At 38.2% G+C, this 20,966-nt stretch overlaps 1 protein-coding gene across 1 annotated transcript in view; it reads right to left on the bottom strand.

Moving 5' to 3' along the window:
* Nucleotides 1–2,100: 2,100 nt before the first annotated feature.
* Nucleotides 2,101–20,966, bottom strand: part of LOC103284626 (cytochrome b5 type B) — a 33,784-nt gene continuing 14,918 nt past the window's right edge. The window contains exons 2-5 of the mRNA XM_008139959.3: nucleotides 20,755–20,883; nucleotides 20,222–20,251; nucleotides 8,512–8,540; nucleotides 2,101–5,714 (exon numbers count right to left, since the gene is read on the bottom strand). Coding sequence (XP_008138181.1) covers nucleotides 5,621–5,714; nucleotides 8,512–8,540; nucleotides 20,222–20,251; nucleotides 20,755–20,883 — 282 coding nt within the window. The 3' untranslated portion in view covers nucleotides 2,101–5,620. The remainder of the gene's footprint in view (nucleotides 5,715–8,511; nucleotides 8,541–20,221; nucleotides 20,252–20,754; nucleotides 20,884–20,966) is intronic.

Genomic DNA, 20,966 nt, shown 5'->3' on the forward strand with positions numbered 1-20,966 from the left:
TTAAGGATGGAATTAGATTGGCTCTTATAAAGGTGTAGCTGCCTGGAAATGTATTCCTTCCTTTCATCCTCACTTTTTTCCAAGAGCTGGGAATGATTAGTTTCAAAATGTCTATTTATATTCTACGTTCTGCTTACTACCGTTTCAGTACATAGAACGCAAAATGATCTGCCATTTTTTTCTATAAAGCCATACATCTCGGTCCATGTCTCTTGAAAGGGTCGGCCACTGCTACTACCACTTCCTTTACTTAACCTTAGTTTTTTATTTTTGGGGTTCTCCATCAGGGGGGCAGTGACAGAAGATAGAATTATAGATAGCTTGTTAGGCCTGCAGGCAATTAGGGGTTAACTAGCCTAACTAACCACAAAATGGTGCATATAACGGTCTTTTAGGAAAGGGCAGGGTTAATAAGCAGAAATAGGGGTTAATAAGGATGCACAACAGTAATAGTGGTGAAATGGAGTCTGCACTATGGAGCAAGATGGTGTTCCTTATGTGAATTAAAATGGCTGCCACTATTTTTAATGGCGGGAAACGGCACCCATAGCACGCCACAAACCCTCACCTCTCCCAGCCTCCCCCTCACTTATATCAGTAATGATGGATTAGAAATCCATGACACCCCAGAACAGTAGATAATGGTTACTGGTAATGGCAGGGTCCCCAGAGATGTGTCCCCCGCTGCGTTCCGCTGCTCCCTGCTCTGCCGGCGGAAGTGAGGGCAAAGATCCCGGCTTAACCAGAAGTCCCAGAACTAGACGCTCTGTGCCGGACTTCTGTTGTTTTGGCCTACAGACCTCCGGCACAGAGTGTCTAATAGGGCAGGATGAAACATTTGCGACTAGAGTCTTGGAGTTACAGGAGCAGCAAATGTTTCATCCTCGGCATGCGGCCGCCTCAGTGGCCGCGTGTCATCAGAAATGGGTACACGTGTCAGTGCTGACACGCGTGTCATAGGTTCGCCATCACTGGTGTAAACTATACCTCTTCTGTTAGCTGTGTGGCCTCAGGCAAGTCAAACTGCTCTCTGAGGATTACTCCTCTCCCCCATCTACCTCGTAAGGATCCTACAGGGAGAGCAGAAGTATTTGTAAACTATTGAAGACACTGCATGGCACATGGTAGATGTCACATAAATGATAGTATTACAACTGCATTCTTGTTTCAGCTGAAAGCAACTCTAGCTTCTCCATAATACTTCGTAAAAGGATTAAGTTTTTTAAATGCTGGTATATATGCAATTAAGCTGGGTGGGCCTTGAAATACATAGTATAGACTTCCTTTTAGTTAAGTTAGGTTACCAACGTTACCTACAATTACCGACAATTTAGTAGACTGGTATTTCTTACCTTTACGTTTACATAATTGGAATCCCTCTCTTCTACCTCAGGTTTTCAGGAACCAGCCAGGATTTGTCAAGCACCTGCCAAATACTCAGCACCAGGAAGAATGCAGTGATATGAATTATTATGGCTGTAGGTTACACGTTAGATTCAAAAGCTAATAATAAGAATAGACTATGCTTTCCTGTTAGCAATCCCCAATTCATGTGACGGTGAAGTAACGAAGCCCTCATGAACTGTGTCTCATTAGTAATGTTACAAGGCTACCAGTAGGTTTTAAAAGTAATGAGAAAAATGGTTTATTTCCCTTGTTTTATTAAACAATCACTAGAACGTCAACCTCAGTGTTTAATTTTCCCCAACAGTTTAGCTATTGCCAAGAAAAACAATCATTTTAAAGACTGGCATTGCAGATAACAAAATCTTACCACTTTGTACTGGCTTCTCTTTTGCAGACAGTTTCAGTAGAAACACAACTCCCAATGTGTGTACCTGGTGGCCCCTTCCCATCCCTCAATACAGCAAGTATTGATCTTTGCCTCATGAGTATCAAACAAGCCACTCACTTCAAGGAAAGAGCTGCAGCAGGAATCCTGAGCCGCATGGCACTAAACACAGCATAGCACAGATACGGGGGACTTTCATGCTTCTCAAATTCTTTTCCTCTAGAACACCTGAAGACCACAAAGCCAACACTTCTACTTTTAAAAAAGAGTTGTGTGTGCATGTTTTTTTAAATAACCGTAGTCAGGGCAAGAAAAGGCAAACAGTATCTTTATTGTGTGTAGTTCTAACAAACATTCACTGTGTGCACATTCCAGCAGAGAAAGACAAAGATCTTTGTTCAAAATATGTTGAAATAAAATAGGTAAACAAACTCCATTATTGAATACACAAAAGGAATGTTAAATATTACTCGTTCACAGTCGAGGGTGAAATAAAAAGGAAGTAAAATAATCGTTAACAATGTTTTGTCAAAATAGCAAACGTAGACTATAGATGCAGGCAAAGAGCAGCTCCTAAAACTCAGGAGTGAGAGGCTAGATGTAGGGGAGGTGACTTCAATACCACTCTGCTTCTTGGAACTTCCCTCTGAGATCACCCCAAATTCCAAACCGGGCTCTTTCAGAGCACAACAGCCCAATGTGACCAAACTCCCCATTACTTTTGTGATATTTGGCAACTGAATGAGAGGATTTAAAAGGAATCAATTTCTCGCTGAGACAAGACATGTCTGGACCCATTTCTCCTGGGGAAGGAAGTAATAAACATTAACATTCTGCATTTTAACCTCCTAAAATGGAATTTAACCAGATAGCTATCACTTGAGATTTTAAGCACAAGATACCATGGGTAATGTTATACCTGGCCTGTAAAAAGCATTTTTCATTGCTCCCCATCAGAACTAAATGACTATAAAATCAACAATGCTCTTCTTTCACAACATATGCATTTATGACTGCTCAGAGAACTTTATAGATTCAAATTATAGGTTCTAATGGATTTTTGTTTCTGCTTAAGTATTCACTTAAGAATTAAACACAATACTTCTTGTCTTTACAAATGTAGAAGTTATGTGGAAACCAAAATTCTTAAAGAGTCGGGGGGGGCAGGAAATTTTGGAGACCTGGGACATCCCTCTTTTGGTGGCACAATTTTTCCCTCATCTGCTTTTTGTGATCCCCAGCCATTATGTGTACAGTATGGTACGCAGCTGCAGCTAATCGTCCTTGGGAATAAACAACCAAACCCCCGAGACCAGTTCCAGGGGGCACGGCCAGCCAAAAGGGCAGGCCCCACTTGCTCCAGAGGGGTTTTCATGACCTACCAATGTTGAGACTGTTTCGAGAATTCGAGTCTACCTCTTAAAACAAGTCCTTTTTGATGGATTTGGCTAACACACTGTATTACTTTATTGTTTAGAAAAACCTCTGCAAACTCTCACACAAATTCTACCTTTCACCTCGGCTGTTTATGTAAGCAGAAGAAGAATAGTAAATGGACCCAAAAGTGTGTTTTTTATAATATAAAGTGACATCACATTAGCAGTTCAAAAGCAGTCCTGGGTATTGGATGAATTTTATAGATGGTAGAGACAAAGTCTGAAAATCTTTTCCTCTGGCTCCGAGTCCAGATATAAATAGGAAAAGACAACTAATATGAAATAGAAAAACATACCTTTTGCATTGGTGTGTACCCTAAAGATATAAAAAACATCAATTTTCTTAAGACTATCATTTTTTTAATGTTTCTTATAAGCCAGATGTTTTTCATTCACTTTTGGAGACTGCCAACACACTTTTGATTGATCCAAGTTATCTTCCGGCTTAGTTTTAGCTTGAATGTTCCCTTTCCAACTCCTCAATACTCCTTTGTTCTTTACTTCTACCCCAATGTGGTCCTGTGCAATCATCCAACTTATACCAATTATATACCAATTCAAGGCAACCCTTCCTTGCCTTCAAATGAAGGAGCATCAGTAGTTCCAACACTTTTGCTACTTAATAAATATTTTTTTCAATAAATTGTCTTAAAGAGGCATCTATAATACATATAAAACATTTTCTAACGAAAGAAGCTTGACTATATCATAAAAGATATATAAAAGTCAGCCAGAAATCCCAAGACATTACTCCATAGTGTCATATCCAACTGTGCAAAATTGGGTAATATTATTTTGATGAATTCTGATTCAGTCAATTGCTAAATCACAGGATACAAGACCTGGGTTGAACTTTTTCTTAAATAGTTTGCATGGGCAGACACTATGCTGGGCAGTTTCCTGTCTTGTCAAATCCCTGGCAAGCAGGAAGCAGGAGGAGGTACCAAGCAGTGCCCATGGTTCTTCTTGAACTGCGCTGCTCCTGCTGCATATGACAATGGCTCAGCAGCAGACGGGTAATCCTCAAAAGATGGGGAGAAAAATCACAAGCAGTGGCTGGCAGAAAACAGTGTGCTGTCTCCTCAGGTGTTTCCACAGGGGGGAAATGTAAAGGCAAATATGCCAAAGAAATTCCTGAGCCAAAGAGAAACAATAACATAATTCTCAGTAATAATCTACTCTTCATGAAACACTCATCTGAGTAAAAAAAAAAAGCCTACCAGTTTTTAAATTCTCAATGGAAAAACAACAAAACCACAAATTGCAGCCATGGAGGTAAAATGCAGATGAAATGGAAAACATTCTTTTGTCACCATCTTCCCCTTTCAACTGCCACTGGACTATGGACGTTATTTCACTGGGCAAACAGAAGATCAAATACTGTACCTTTGATCAATTTGGAGTCTCTTACTTTCATTAAAACAGGAAATAAAAAATTTGCTAATCAATAAACCAAAAAGCAGTAAAAATCCCTGGTAAAGCTCTATATAGATAATTACAAATTTATATTTTACCAATAAAAATGGTTGAGGGAAAGGAAAAATAAGAAAGGTGGCTAGAAACTGGTGCCAAACCAAAGTAAAGGATGAAGTCTGGTGCTTTTTCTCAACTCCTGTCCTACAGTAGCGTTTTTCAATATTTTTCAGAGGGAAGATTGCTATGAATTCGCCCTATCACTCCAATCCATCTCCTCCCTTTCCCTGTTTCTCTCCACTCCAAGAAATGAAAGGGAAGAAAGCATAATTCTGTTCAGCACCACGTAGTGGACAAGGTGGTGGCAAGAGCTACCTGCTACATTAGCTCGGGAGGGAGGGAGATGATCACATGGCTCTTTTTAGTTTTAACAAATATAAACAAGGACCAAGGTCCTTTGGCAGCTGTGTTTTTAGTTATAAATGCACAACTTACTTCATGAATTAAATCCCTTTTGACAAACAACGAAATAAAGCCAAATTTTAAAATAACAATATTTACTTAAAAGAAAAATGGAAAAAGAAAAGCTTCAAAAGTAGAGTATACTGCTGTGTTAAGAATATCTAATGTGCAAAGTACTGGAAAGCAGGCATTTTTATCAAAGGGCAATGTTGTTAGGGCACATGGACTGCAGTTATTAACAGAAAACTTTGAAATATAAAGATGCTCGTGAAAACCGGTGAAGACAGGAAACGTTGGCCAGGACCCCGAACAAGGAGCAAGTGCTTCAGGAGTAAGGCTCTGAGAAAGAAGGACACAGTCCCCAGCTCTGAGGCGGATGCGCAGCCAACAGTCTAGGCTCCAAGCGGGAAGAATACAACTGGAAGGATTTCAGAACAGGGCACCGCTGCAGCCTCCAAGTAAGTCTCTAGCTTCCACTCCCAAGTGGATCTGCTTTCCAGACTTCGACAAGGCCTCCTCAGGAGGATTTGCTTTCTGATGGGTAGTAGTAACGGTACAGAAAACCTAAGAGAATGGCGCCTATGATGGGGAAAATCCAGTATGACCAGCAACTAGAAGTTGGGGGGAAAAGCAACAACGTCATGAACATTTTATACCAAACATTCACTATCTTTCAACATTCACATTTTAATATTTATATGAGTAAAAGAGTTCTGATTTACTTTGGGAATTTTAACTGCTTTTATCACACAGTAGTTGGAGAAGAACAAATATGTGGGTTCTGTTTTTACAGTCATATAATGGTTCTTTTGGGTTATGGGATTATGATAGTTTAAATTTTTCTTCTTTGTGCTTTGTTTTTCACATATTCTACATTTAACACTTTAAAGCAGAAAAAAAAGCCACCATTTTATATGTATTAATTATAAATTTAGAAGCATTAACATCTAATACAAATACTGGCAATAACTGCCTCACATGTAAATTTAATCCTCACAACCCTATGAAATAGGTTCTACTATTAGTCTCATTTTTACATAGGAAATACAAGTTTTGCACCCAAAATCACAAAGTGAAATTAGTAAAGCAGTCTGATTCCAAACCCATCCTCTTAATTTCTAGTTAAGTTTGGACACTAACAAACACACACACACACACACACACACACACACACACACACGCACACACATTGAACATGTTACTAGTTCTAATAAAGTCATATAAGAGATTTTCCTTAGGAGTTTCAGAACAGTCATCATTCTCCTTAAAATAATAATTCTTCTCTAATAGAGCTTATTAGCACTGCTGGTTTAAAGGTACAATTCCATGACCCAAATGACCTGGCTGCCTGTCTACTTAAGACATATGCAGTTTTGGTATTAAAGATTTTGAAGCCAATAAAACCAGCTTAGGTTCAATAATAAAAAGTATTTTCTTTGCCTAAACATGCCTAGCACTTTGTACATTTTAAGTATGGCAAAAGCTGCTATGGACAAGATTAGCATATCAACCAGGTAGTTTTGTTTTTAAAAAAAATTTTTTTTAAGCAAGGATTGTTGAGAAACAATAAAGAGAAATTTGTCAGTACAAAAGACCAAGTGATAACCACTGTATGAATAAACCAGAATGAATTCATTCATTTTCTTAATGGTTATTTTCATTATTTCCCATATTTTAAGATCTTGAATAATGCAGTGAACATTCCTGTACGTGTTTCCTGGTATACTTGTGCATAATTTCTCTTGAATACATCCCTAGAAATGGAATTGGTGGGTCAATAGTTATTCATAGTCAAATTTAATAGATAATGCCAAACTATTTTCCAAAGTGATTGTGCCCATTTATATTCCGCTAAGAAGAGCCCAAGAATCTTGGTGATCTACTTCTTAAACCAGTGATGGGCAACCTTTTGAGCTTGGTGTGTCAAACTTTGCCAAAAAACTGAGCATAACTCGGGTAGTGTGTCACTTTGAGGAAAAAACATTATTTCGCAAATGTTTCATCCTCAGGAGCAGCAAATGTTTCAACCTCGGCATGCGGCCGCCTCAGCGGCTGCGTGTCATCAGAAATGGCTACACGTGTCAGTGCTGACACGCGTGTCATAGGTTCGCCATCACTGTCTTAAACAATTCCTTTGATTTCTAAAATTTTAAATGTTTGCCCATCTGGTAAGTATGAAATATACCCAATGGTTTTAATTTGCACCTCTCTGATGATAAGTAAAATTAAATCTTTCTTTCATGTGCTTATATTTGTGTTTCTTCTTCTTAAGGTTCTTAAGTTGTTTTTCCCTCATATTCTATTAAGTTACTTTTTAATTGATTTGTAGAAATTCTTTATGTATTCTGCATAATAATTCTTAGGTGTTTTTTTGTTGTTGTTGTTTGTTTTAAATATATTTTATTGATTTTTTACAGAGAGGAAGGGAGAGAGATAAGAGTCAGAAACATCAATGTAAGAGAAACATCGATCAGCTGCCTCCTGCACAGATGTGCCCGCAACCAAGGTACATGCCCTTGACCGGAATTGAACCTGGGACCCTTCAGTCTGCAGGCCAACGCTCTATCCACTGAGCCAAACCGGTCTCGGCCTTAGTTTTATCTGTAGCATAAGTCTATTGAAAGTTTATGGCCTTCAAATTATTTATTAAGCATAAGTCCTTAATATTAAGGAAGCTAAATTTACTGTTTCCTTCAAGTTAGCACTTTTCTAATACTCTATTCATCACCTCAAATAAAAAAGACATGACACTTTTATGGGGGGGAGGGCACATTTTCTCTCTCTTTTTCTCTGAAATGTTCTAAGTGCGACCTAAGAAAGGTAAAACAGGGAGCTATGTAATCTCCATAAAGGTTTTTACAAGTCCAGGATTCCACAGTCATCTCAAGTAGAAACATTTAAAGAATGGTAAACTTATACCTTTCAGAGCTGTATTACTGATATTAGTGCAAAGCAAGCAAGCTTTTGAGAAAACCCAAATTTCTAAATATGAGCGCAATACATAATTTTTTCTTCTGTAAAATGTAATAATAGTACCTATTTACAGTGATTGTGAGGATTAAGTGACATTAAGTTTTAAGTGGAAGTTGCACAGCTCAGCTGAGCTGCAGGGACTGGGCTTGACTCAATAGCAGTTACTTGTCCACACATACAGCCTCTTACTGAGTGTGATTCCAACTTGATCTAAAAATTACTCAAGGCTTCTTTTGAGATTACTCAAAATGATTAAAACTGTAAAAATTAATTTTGCTAATGCTAAGGAACTTCTGAATGTGCAATAATTTTGGCCAAAAGAAGAATTAACTGTCAAACAGTATTCTTAGGTTACGTCATACATGTAGATTTATGGAAGAACCTCTTGCCAGACATTATATTGAGCAGAATGAAGTGCATTAAAGGGATACTAACCTTCTGCATGTGTCATTTTTTGAAGGGTCCTGAAGAAGATCCATATTTAAAAATGACAAAACAAAAAGAATGAAGATTAACACAGAGTACATAAATCTTCTTGCATAACTATATAAACTCTGTAGCTAATAACAGAACTTCACCTTTCATGCAATTTGATGTCTACAAATCTATATGCGATGGGAGTACTGGGAATTCTATTTCTGATAATATACTGGTATTCCTTAGTGAAGAACCACTAATGAAATAATAAATGACCTAAACATTCTTTAGATGGAAAAAAAAATGCTAATGATAAAATTATATTGAAATGGACCAATTTGTAGTCACAGCGATACACCTGGTTTAGTAGGGCTTGCCACTGGCAGTAACTAAGATTAAATATTCTGAAAACATATTTAAGAAATAAAGGGTTGCCTTGTGATATATAGATTAACTGTGAAATGCTCTATAGCATGGAGTTGATTGTTTTGTAGCTTACAGAAATGAACTGGCTTACTCTCTGTAATCATAATAATTATGATTAGAGACCTTAGGGCTTATTTCATAATGAAAAGGGGAAGAATGAAGTAAATGGAAAATACCAAAATAACCTTAAAAACAAAATTTTGACAACAAAAAGAAATGAAGTACACTTCATACTACTAGTACAGCATGGATGAACCTTGAGAACATTATACTAAGTGAAAGAAGCCAGATACAAAATACCACATATTATATAAGTCCGTTTGTATGAAATGTTCAAAATAAACAAATTTAGAGGTGGAGAGCAGATCACTAGTTTCCTAGGGCTCAGGGAAAGAAGAGTTGGAGAAAAATTGAAAATGACTGCTAATGGTTTAAGGTTTCTTTTTGGAATGATGAAAATGTTCCAAAATAGACTGTGATTATGGTTGCACAGCTCTGTGAATTTACTGAAAACCCTTAAAAACAAAATTCTGGTGAATTGGAAGGGATCTGAATTATCTATATAATAAAAGCCTAAGCGACCATTACAGCAGAACGTCAGTAGGACATCCCCCGAGGGGTCCCGGACTGTGAGAGGATGCAGGCAGGGCTGAGGGAACTCTCCCCGCCCCGCTGCATGAATTTTGTGCACTGGGCCTCTAGTATCTTAATAAAGCTGTAACTAAATTTTTAAAATTCAATTTAAGTAAATATCAAATGAAGTTATTGATTCTATTAATTAACTGTATAGTACAAAAGACCCTCTTACTGCCAGAGGACAATAACCCACCAGTGTAGGCTACTGCTGCCCAAAATATCATCTTTGCCAATATGTAGAAACACTCCAAGGTGTGAATACAGAATATTAACTCTGCTTAACCACCACATCAGTCTTCTCCCAGGATTTTCAAAAATCTACATACTGGCCTAGATACTTTAGAGCAGACCATGAAATGAGTTTTAATTTCAAGACACAGTCATGCAAATGAATACATGCCCCAAACCTGAAAGAAATTAGCCTACAGGCAAGTAAAACTTCCAATAAAAATTTTTAAATAAACCATATTAATATACTACTATACTTCACTAAGACCCTTATTAAGATGATTACAGTTATCAGGGTCATATCTACTAGAATAGCACAAATTGGGCTAATTAAAACATGTCACAGATCAATCTTTGAGAAATACAACAAATGTTTTTCAGATTTGGAAGGTGGTGGTAGTGATGATGGTGTGTGCACCAAGTTAATTTATAATGTTTCCTTTTAAAAATATCCCACTATAACAGTCAAGAAATAATTGAATTCCATCAAGAAAATGTCCATGGTCTTTTATGCTTTATCCACATATAAACCAATGATTTACAAAACAAAAATTGTAGAGTTAGTATTTTTTTTTAAATGGGATGATTTTCAAGGTTTACATGACAGCACTATGGAGTAATAAATGTATTATGATGTTTAATCTGCAACACATTAAAAGCCATATATATAATTCATATAAATGGATTCTCTAGATTTCAATGCTTTTAGCCTCTTTTATAACCAAAGCCTTAGATGTGTGCTAATTAGAGTGAGTCTTAGTGTAGTAAACAAACTGAGAGAAGAGAGAAAGAGAACCAAACCATAATGCTGAAATTGTAAGTTTCTAATAAGCAATAATAAAATTTTAAATATGTTTTTTAACTAAATATTTCAACCCCTGTTTGAAAATCAATCCATCCCGCCCTGGCTGGGTGGTTCAGTTGGTTAGAGTGCTGTCCCTATATGCCATGGTTGTGGGTTTGCTCTCCAGTCAGAGCATTAAGAATCAAGCAATTGATACATAAATAAGTGGTACAACAAATCCAAGTCTCTCTCTCTAAAAATCAATCAATAATTTAAAAAATAAAAAAAGATCAACCCTTCCCTGGAGTCAAAAAGACCAACTTCCCTAACATTAGAGAAAAGAGAAAGAGGCATATTTTCTCTTTAAGATACTGACAGCCAAGTAAATGCCAAACTACAGTGACTCCACTTTTAATCAACTATAATGAAAGAGTTATTTAAGACACTGCTCTTAGTAGCCAAGTACCTCAGCCAAGTTTGGAAAAGAGACAAAACAAGTTATTTTTAAATTTACAAAATTAAAAAAAAAAAAAAGAAGAAGGTTCTATTAACACAAAACCTTCCCTCACCTCCACCCTTCTAGCTTTCTATACAGTTTCCCAATTCTCATTTCCACTCCAAAGCTCTGTGCTGAATCTAACGGATGTTTAAGTGAAATTCCTACAGTTTATGACTGACTTTAATTTATCCCTTTGGGTGTTTTGGCTGGTTATGTTCTTGCCCGCATTTTCATTTACACGCAAGATCTTTGGAAAAGAGAACAGGGACTGCTCTGGATCTGGCATAGAAAGTAGTAATTTCAGTACTATATGATTTTAGTTACAAGAGAACAGGTCAAATCCGGAGTTCTAGCCAAAGACTTACTAAGTAATCAATATGCATGTTTTTTTAATTCTCCAAGGCGTTTGGAATACACTTCCAAACAACCAAACTGCTTTAAGTCTACTCTGATTTTAGTTCAAAATAAACAGAAATTAACATGGGAGAAGAACACATGCTTAAAAAATGGTGTTCTGTCACCAGGACATAAACATAGGAAACGATGTGCCAGAATTATGATTATAATGCATTAAAATATACAGAAGGGGCATTATAAGTGTATCTTTAGCCTAAATAGTTTATATTCAGACTTTCAAGGGTTTAAATAAAAAAGAAATATAAGATATATAAGAAGTTTGTGTTTTAATTCCTCAATTGGGTGTTTGCTATTCCAAGAGGATTCTAAGTATTTAAAATTAGAAGTGGATTTTAAGCCACAGAACACCTTCAGCAAATTTAATGAGTGTTTGGGTGGTCTGGTAGTTTTTATAGCTTTTTATTTAGAACACGTTGGTATCTATGTGGCCAGTACCTATGAAAAACAACTCGGGAACTTTTGGCCTCAAGACACTACTGGAGAGGATTTTTCCTCCTTAATACAATGGACTTTACCATGAGCTATCACTTATGAATTTTAGTACTAGGTTCATCTTACAACGTAAAAAATTGAAGTACTGAAAGTACATGATTTCAACATTTATAATCCCAACAATAACACAGAAATGTGGTATGGATCTTGAGGACAGCCGTCTCATGAAGGCTCTAATCCTATATAATAAAAGGCTAATATGCAAATCGACCAAATGGCAGAATGACGGGTCGCTCACTATGATGTGCACTGACCACCAGGGGGCAGATGCTAACACGGGAGCTGCTCCCTGGTGGTCAGTGCGCTCCCACAGGGGGAGCGCCGCTCAGCCAGAAGCCGGGCTCACGGCTGGCGAGCACAGCAGCGGTGGTGGGAGCCTCTCCTGCCTCCATGGCAGCACTAAGGATGTCCGACTAATGGCTTAGGCCTACTGGGAGCGGGTCTAAGCTGGCAGTCAGACATCCCCCGAGGGCTCCCGGACTGTGAGAGGGCACAGGCCGGGCTGAGGCGCGCTCCCCCCCACCCCCCCCCCCCGCCCAAGTGCACAAATTTCATGCACCGGGCCGCTAGTGTACTAAAATTTCTTTCTGGATGAGGATACTGTTTAACAATTACTGTCTTCAGAGCATATATCACTAGAGTCAGCCCAGTCAAGGAAAAAATATTTTCCTGTCGATAAGGGCAAAATTCAAGGATGAAAAACATCCTCTAAAACAGATTTCTATACAACTCTCTCAAGAACCCATTGTGATACAATATATATGACGTTACTGGGAAAAAAATTAAAATTAAAACACTCATAGAATGATTCCTACAGAGAAAGAGGGGAAAAATTGTTATAACATTGAAGGGCTGATTTAACCCTACCAGACCGCTGTACCGATTTTTCAGTAATTTCCGAATCTGCCGCTATACCGCTGTACCTAATTTTCAGTACTTTGCCTAGTATGTGAAAAAAAAGTGTCACAAACTAAAAATAACCAACCAATTGTGGTCAAACCTCATGGTTAGCCATTGCAAATGTCTGCCCCCATGTGTTTGAATTGACTTTGTGTGGTTTGACGTGAAAAAATTCTGAAAGTTCACAATGAAACGAGCGGCTGATGAACCAAGCACTTCAACAGGAAAGCGAAGTAGGTCTAGGCTTATCACAGTCCAACAGGTGATCGATACTTTGGTTGATTCAGACTCTGAGGAGTCAAAATTTCATCAAGAATACGTTTCCAGTTCAAGTGACACAGACAGTGAGAGCTCGAGTGATGAGGAGAATCTTGAACCTTATAGATCTAGAGCTAGATCGACAGTAAGAGAAGGGGGGCGTGTCCCTCAAACAGCTGATGGGGGAGATCTAGGTGGTGATGAAGGTTGGACAAGGAATTTTGTATCACCAAATACAGATCTGAATTTCAATGAGGATGGAAAAGGCCCAGTGAACATTCCTGGATCTATCACAGAGGAGAGTGAACCGATTGGCTTTTTTTCTTTTTCTTTTTTTATTGATTGTTTTTACAGAGAGGAAGAGAGAGGGATAGAGAGTTAGAAACATCGATGAGAGAGAAACATCGATCAGCTGCCTCCTGCACACCCCCTACTGGGGATGTGCCCGCAACCAAGGTACATGCCCTTGACCGGAATCGAACCTGGGACCCTTCAGTCCGCAGGCCGACGCTCTATCCACTGAGCCAAACCGGTTTCGGCCCGATTGGCTTTTTATCCTTGTTTTTGGATGATACTTTCTGGCAAAATTTGACAGAGAAAACCAACCTCCGGGCCCACCAATTGCATATAGCAAAGCCCAACTCCTACAATGCCAAAAACGTCCAGGATGCCACAGTGGAAGAAATGAAGGCTTTTCTTGGACTGAGGACCTATATGGAATACTTATGTATAGAGCCCAGCTATCGGGATGATTGGACAAGTGAGGGCTCTGACTTTGTTGGGTTTACTCCCGGATTTCGAAATGTTATGACTCGAGACAGATTCTTGGCCCTTTGGAGTTTTTTACACATAATTGACGAGGAAGACACAGATATCGATAAGACAGATAGAATATATAAAGTTAGGCCTTTCTTGGAAAGTCTGCTCCCCAAGTTTCTCCACTTCTATCTGCCAAAGCAACATTTGAGCCTAGATGAGGGGATGATCCCAACAAAAAACCATTTGGCCATCAAGCAGTATATCAAGGATAAGCCCACAAAGTGGGGCATCAAGTCTTTCCTTCTCTGTGAAGGTGAGACTGGCTACAGTTTGAATGCAGAAATCTACACTGGTGCTGCACCAATGCCTATAAAAGACTTGGGCGCAGTAGGAAATACAGTCGTTCATCTCCTGACCTCATGTGCAATGGAAAATAAATCTCATGTGCTTGTCATGGACCGGTTCTACAATTCTGTAACCCTTGCTAAATATGCACTCTCAGAATTACACACAGGAATTGTGGGAACCCTGCAGCAAAACAGGAAGCAGTTTCCTAAGTCGCTGAAAAGTGTAAAAAACTTGCTAGGGGTGACAAGAAAGTGTAACATGTTTAGTTTGGCAGGATAGAAAGCCCATCACATTTATTTCGAACTACCACGATCCAGCCCAAAATGTAGTAATAAACAGAAGAAATAAAGATGGCAGTGCGCAAGAAATACAGATGCCACAGCTGGTGAAGGACTATAATAAATATATGGGTGGCTGTGACAAAAATGACCAGATGACCCGCCTTCACCGGTCTCGTCGTCATTACCGCTGGCCCCAGCGGCTTTTCATAACATTTTTTATGTGGGCCAGTTATAATTCTTTTATCTTGTATGCTTCAAAGCAGCAAGCTGCTTCAAAAAAGCCAGTTTATCTCACCAGATATATTCAGAAACTGTGCCTGCAACTTATTGGTGGATACAGGACATCAGCCCACCGCCACCCACAAAAGGAACCCTGCCCTCAACGGATGACCCCAGGCAATCATTTTCCAGAGATTCCCCCTGGGACATCGTCTAATCATATCTGTGCTGTGTGCATGGAAAAGCACTCCAGGTACAACAAGCACAATCCTGGAGTGTCTTACAAAGACAATCCATGCAAGAAGGTGAAGAGCAACATCTGGTGCTCACTTTGCAAGAAGTACCTCTGTGTGAAACAAGGCTCATCCTGCTGGTGGATTGGCACACAAAGGTGGAATATTGGCGCTAGATGAAAGGTAGACCTATTTTCTACAATGTCTCCAAGTTCCATCTTATTCTAACCACTTGTTTGCATGTAACTAAAATTTTTCTATATCATGTTGATTTTTTCTCTTTAATGCTCAGGAGCCCAGGTATAGGGGACAGTTAGGTTCAGGGCCTCAGGTCTGGTAGGGTTAATATGAATGTTACCTTGTCTTCTAGCACCTTGTTTTGCAAAACTATATGTCATTTCCAAATAGAAGGCTATAAGAAGACATTAATCCTTGGGGACCCTCAGCAAAGGGTATTTTGTCTTTCAAAAGTGATTTTGCCATTACATTCTATGATTTATTTCAAAAGATTATGTTACAAAATACGAATGTTAGACAAAAACAGGAACAAAGTAACCTGGCAAAATTCTTTGGTAAATGGCAATCACTACTCATCTACAGGACATCTACCTCCCTGTCCCAAACTGTAATAGATTAGGTTGTAAGTATGATAGGAATATTCAAGAATTCTTTAAAGGAAAATTTTAGTATAACATAACCAATAACTACATTACATAAACAATGTATCCTTTTCTCCCATAAGAGAAGGTAAAATGAATGTTATGTGTGGATAATATGTTATGTATGTGTAATAGAAAATTGTATGTATAACACAAGTAAGTAGCATCTGGGAGGAAAAAATGTATATGCCTTTAAACCCAATGTGTGGATTGCTTCTAATATTATGTGAAATTGATTGGATTTCAAAAGTTAAACAAGTTTATTTTATTTTATTTTATTGATTTTTTACAGAGAGGAAGGGAGAGGGATAGAGAGCTAGAAACATCGATGAGAGAGAATCATCGACCAGCTACCTCCTGCACACCCCCTACCAGGGATGTGCCTGCAGCCAATGTACATGCCCTTGACCGGAATTGAACCTGGGACCTTTCAGTCCGCAGACCGACGCTCTCTATCCATTGAGCCAAACCGGTTTCGGCAAAAGTTAAACAAGTTTAAAAATTAATTTTAAAAACCTTTTAAAAAAATGTTTAAGTCTTTATGGAGACAATTTTGTTTTTTTAAAAAAACAGCTCAAAGCCTGTTACAGCAAATGTCATTTCATTAAAACTTTTGTCTATGATATACTAAATATCTATTTAAAAGAATGAGGAAGGAAAAAAAATTAAAAAATAAATAAAAGAAAAAAAAGAATGAGGAAGATCTTTATAAACTGATAAGGAACAATCACTAATATAAAAATGTTTAAGTAAAAAGAAGCAAGGTGCAGAATAGTATTATGAGATTTTTTTTTAAGGAAGGGATAGCTGCTCTATCTATCAATCGAACAATCTATCTACCCATCCATCTATCCATCAATCTATGCTCTATCTATCAATCGAAAATCTTTCCACCCATTCAACTATCCATCAACCTATTTATATTTATGTATGCACAGAATCTCTCTGGAAAAGTAAACAAGAAAATGGTAGCTGGTTACCTCTGGGTAAGGGGAACTAGGAAACTGAGAGTTGGGGACCAGAGGGAATCACTTTGGTCAAGTTATTGGGTCTAGTCATTGTAATGAGATTTGACTAGTGAAGTAGGTGAACTGTCAAGTAGGTAATATCTATTGAATAAATGAGACATGGTACCTGCATTTTTGGTCAGGATAGTATATGCATGTACCTTCATCTCCTGAAGTGATGGCAGTAATAAAACAGCTAATCAAGAAGTAAATGCATACTCAAAAGAGAGATTTCATGGACCACAAGGTGTCTAGATTACTTGCAGTATAGTAGGCAGGCAGGCAAACTGGCACTGAAAACACGAAGTCTGTTTCCAAGACAAGTTTTCATAACCAAAAGCAGATCAGAAAAATGTTAAGTCAAATATGAATAGAAGGTTGATGGCTCTCAGCATGGGGACTGATCCAGCAAGGGAGAGTCACAGAGACAAAGAGGTTTTTTAACTAGTTAATTATCTTTGACTAAAGCAAGTAAAAAAAATTATCTATTGCCAGATCTGTTTTCTAAGCTTTTCAGTTTTAGTATTTTAATATTTCAGGACCTTGAACCTCAGGCATAATAATCTCAAAAGAAAACAATGATAACCATCAATTGTTTACCTGCAAAAGCAGTATAAAAGGTAGTTTCAAAAAATCCGGGGAAAGGTTCCTGATTTATACTCTGAAATAGCAATGTCTGGGTGTTTTTTGTTGTTGTCTTTTGTTATTGAGGGGTGGAGAGGAGTTTCAGACAGGGAAGATATATGGAGCTATGGAAGGAGAAGTGGAGAGATAAAGGAAGGGAGAAGAAGTAAAATGAGAACTATCCCATAAGACAGGCTTTTTAAAAAATGACCTATTTATAGAGGTTCAGAAACTCTTAACCAAAAAAAAGTATTAATAAAATTAACATTACATCTATTTCTTCATGGTGAATATTTAAACTAGGACAAAAAATTTTTTAGAGACACCTACATCCTAGACACAGAAGTGCCTATTTAAAACCTCCGTAAGAAATAAATCTGAGGGACCAAGAATTTCTTCCTGGGCCTGAAATCAGGTTAAACTACAGCTCTGAGACAACCTATGTAGGTGGTCTTGAAAAATTTCCAAAAGGCTTTTTTGCTTGCCTGATCTGCTGAAGTACAGCAGTGTGACTGGAACCACTCAACTGCCAGACTCCCTTCTTAATGGAGACTGTCCTTTGGGTACAACATTCATGAGGAAAACAGATACTTGAAAACACTGCCTTTAATCAGTTTAACCCAGGCAGGAGCCAAACTACATTTGGAGACTTTTTTTTTTTTAATATATTTTATTGATTTTTTACAGAGAGGAAGAGAGAGGGATAGAGAGTTAGAAACATCGATCAGCCACCTCTTGCACACCCCCTACTGGGGATGTGCCTGCAACCAAGGTACATGCCCTTGACCGGAATCGAACCTGGGACCCTTCAGTCCGCAGGCCGACGCTCTATCCACTGAGCCAAACCCGTTTCGGCAACATTTGGAGACTTTCAAATTATTACAGAACTTGGTGAGCTGAAAGGGTTTCTTTTTCTATATTTATTACAAAAGGTCCAAGCCTCAACAGTTTTAATTTAACTGAGACATCTCTAATTAATTCTTTGACCTATAGAAGGCAGACAGTGCTTTTCACAGAAGAGAATTAATAAAAGTTTCCCATGTTTCCCAATGAAAGACCAACATATCATTCAGCAAAAAATCTGGTGCTTGGCTACCTGGGTTACTTTAAATGCAAATTCCAAAGTCCTACCTCCAGAAATGATGAATCAGTAGTAATGGAAGCCCAGGAAATATAATTTCAGAAAACATGCCAAAGGAGTCCAATAGAGGTGGCACAAAGAGCGGAATGTGAAAACCACCACTCTCCATCCCTATTACTTCATACTGTATTACCAAGAAAGGAAAATAGCAACAAGAAGCAATTTGTAGACTTCTAGACATTATAATTCCAAAAATAGTTTCCCTTTTTTTAAAAAAAATTATTGATTGATTTTAGGGGGAGAGGGAGAGAGAAAAACATGGATTTGTTGTTTCACTTACTTATGCATTCACTGGTTGATTCTTGTATGTGCCCTAACCAAAGATTGAACCCACGTATTGGGATGATGCCCCTAACCAACTCAGCTACCAGGCCAGGGCTCTATTGTTTTAAAAGATAGGGTGCTTTCATGGGTACTGTGCAGAAGTGAATCATGGCTCCCAGATACAAGGTGCATCTCTTGTACAAACGGATTATCCCTTGAATCAAATGTTGACCTCTGAGAGCAATGTTTCCCGGACATACTCAATAAACAAAACCAGACTTAGTTCAAATTTTCTCTCTCTTTTTTAATCCTCATCCAAGGATATTTTTTATTGATTTTAGAAAGAGAGGAAGGGAGAGAGAAACATGGATTGGTTGCCTCCCACAACCTAGGTATGTGCCCTGACCAGGAATCGAACCCCAAACCTCTTGGTGTATGGGACGATGCTCTAAAACAACTGAGCCACTTGGCGAGCCAAATTTGTTAATTAGAAAAGTGAGGATTCAAGAATGGATGGTACATGTGTTAGGAGGGGAGGACTAACAAACCAACAGTGCTCACAAAGCATTTAAAGAACCATTTCATCCCCCTTCATAAACAATTCAACAGTTCAGAGTAGCAGAGGGTAGCAAGACAGAGTGTTAATTTACACACTCTAATTGCAGGGCAACAGATGGCAGACATTGTCAAGCAATCTCGGGTTGAAAGAATTCTTGTGTCTAGGCCAACTTTAATTGCTGTGTCGAACATGTTCAATAATTCCAGCTCAACGAGGAAAGGGAAGCAAGAAGGTAGAAAGGGGAAAAGGAGGAGCATCACTACCATGATGTTCTAGGCAGCTAATGTTTAACTGCTGTCCCTTTAAATCAGAGGGCAGTGTAATAGCTATCTATCTGATGGACAGAAATCAAGGAAGAGTGTGAGGAAATAAAGGAGGTGAACCACCCAGCTTGTGGGAAGCAAAAAAGGCTTCCATATTTTCTTCCTGTTACATTATGCAGTGCACATTAAGGTTTTCAAATATTTAATCTTTTGTTTTTGCTGTATCACTGAGTAAATGGGAAGGGTTAGGCCCATCTGATACTACATGGTAAAAGGATTAAATTTGGGAAATAGGGACAGAAAGGCCTGTTCTATTCAATTACTTCACTCTACAACTCCTTCTAGGACTTGTAAGAGAAAAATCAACTTTTCAATTCTTTTTCCAATACAGAAGCAATTATTATTACCTATACTATTTAATGTAAGAATAATAAATTATTTTCTACAACCAAGGTCATAAACTAATTTCTTTCAAAACCATATAGGGCATGGTGTTAGTGTTTCAATTTTTAAAAAAAAAATTAAATAGAAACATGAACAAATATTTCCTACTGTTCATGACTCAGCTATTCTTTTTTCCTGAGATGGCACTGAGTCCAAATTCCTGAAAAATAGGATTTTTGCTTGGGGGAAAAGTAAACACTTCTCTTATTAATTTTTTTTAAAAGCAATTCTATGTAAGTAGAAATATAAAGACTTGAAATACACAAGAGAAACAGAGGACTTCTTACCTTGCTACCACTTTCAGGTTTAAGGTCATTCTGTTAAAAGAGGAAAACAAATAGTCTTTTAAGACATATCCCAATGAATGCTCACATGTGCTTATTTCTAACCTTGGATCATGAAACTACATTCTGATGGAAATGCATTCCCTGAGAGACATCAGAGTCTGCAGAAGGGTATGCCTGACTCTGAGCAGATAAAGGTCTCTTGTTAGAATGGTATGGTTTAAAAAGTCCAGATACCACCGTTAGGAAGAAATTTGCAAGAGCACCCAAACCACTATATTAAGTAGAGATGTTGTTAACTACATTACAAAAATCAGTCAATCGATTAAACAAAGACATCCAAAATCAGTTTCCTTAGCTTTTCAGAGATAATACATGTGTTGCTTTATAAACAAGACGCTGTATCGTTGCAGAGTGAGGCCAGGTGATTCTGGAGAAAATTTAGCCTGATGGCTGAGTTGAATGAATTTCCATTGTTCTGAGGCTGTTCTAGAGCTTTCCTCCCCATAAGCACTCCTAGCCCAGTGGGTTCTTACCGGATGCACATCACCGATATAGTACTGCTTTAGCATTTCTCTAGCATCAGAGGAGTGGCCTACATCTTCGAAGCTTTCACTGGCATCTGCACCAGCTTGTTCCAGCAGAACCTCTTCTCCGCCAGGATGCTACAAGGGAAAGATAGTTACTGAACAGAGGGCTCTCTGAAAAGCAAACCAATAAAAGTTACTTTCCTCTCCCCTCTTTTCCC

This window comes from Eptesicus fuscus, chromosome 21 (assembly GCF_027574615.1).
Source record: "Eptesicus fuscus isolate TK198812 chromosome 21, DD_ASM_mEF_20220401, whole genome shotgun sequence".
Lineage (NCBI taxonomy): Eukaryota > Metazoa > Chordata > Mammalia > Chiroptera > Vespertilionidae > Eptesicus > Eptesicus fuscus.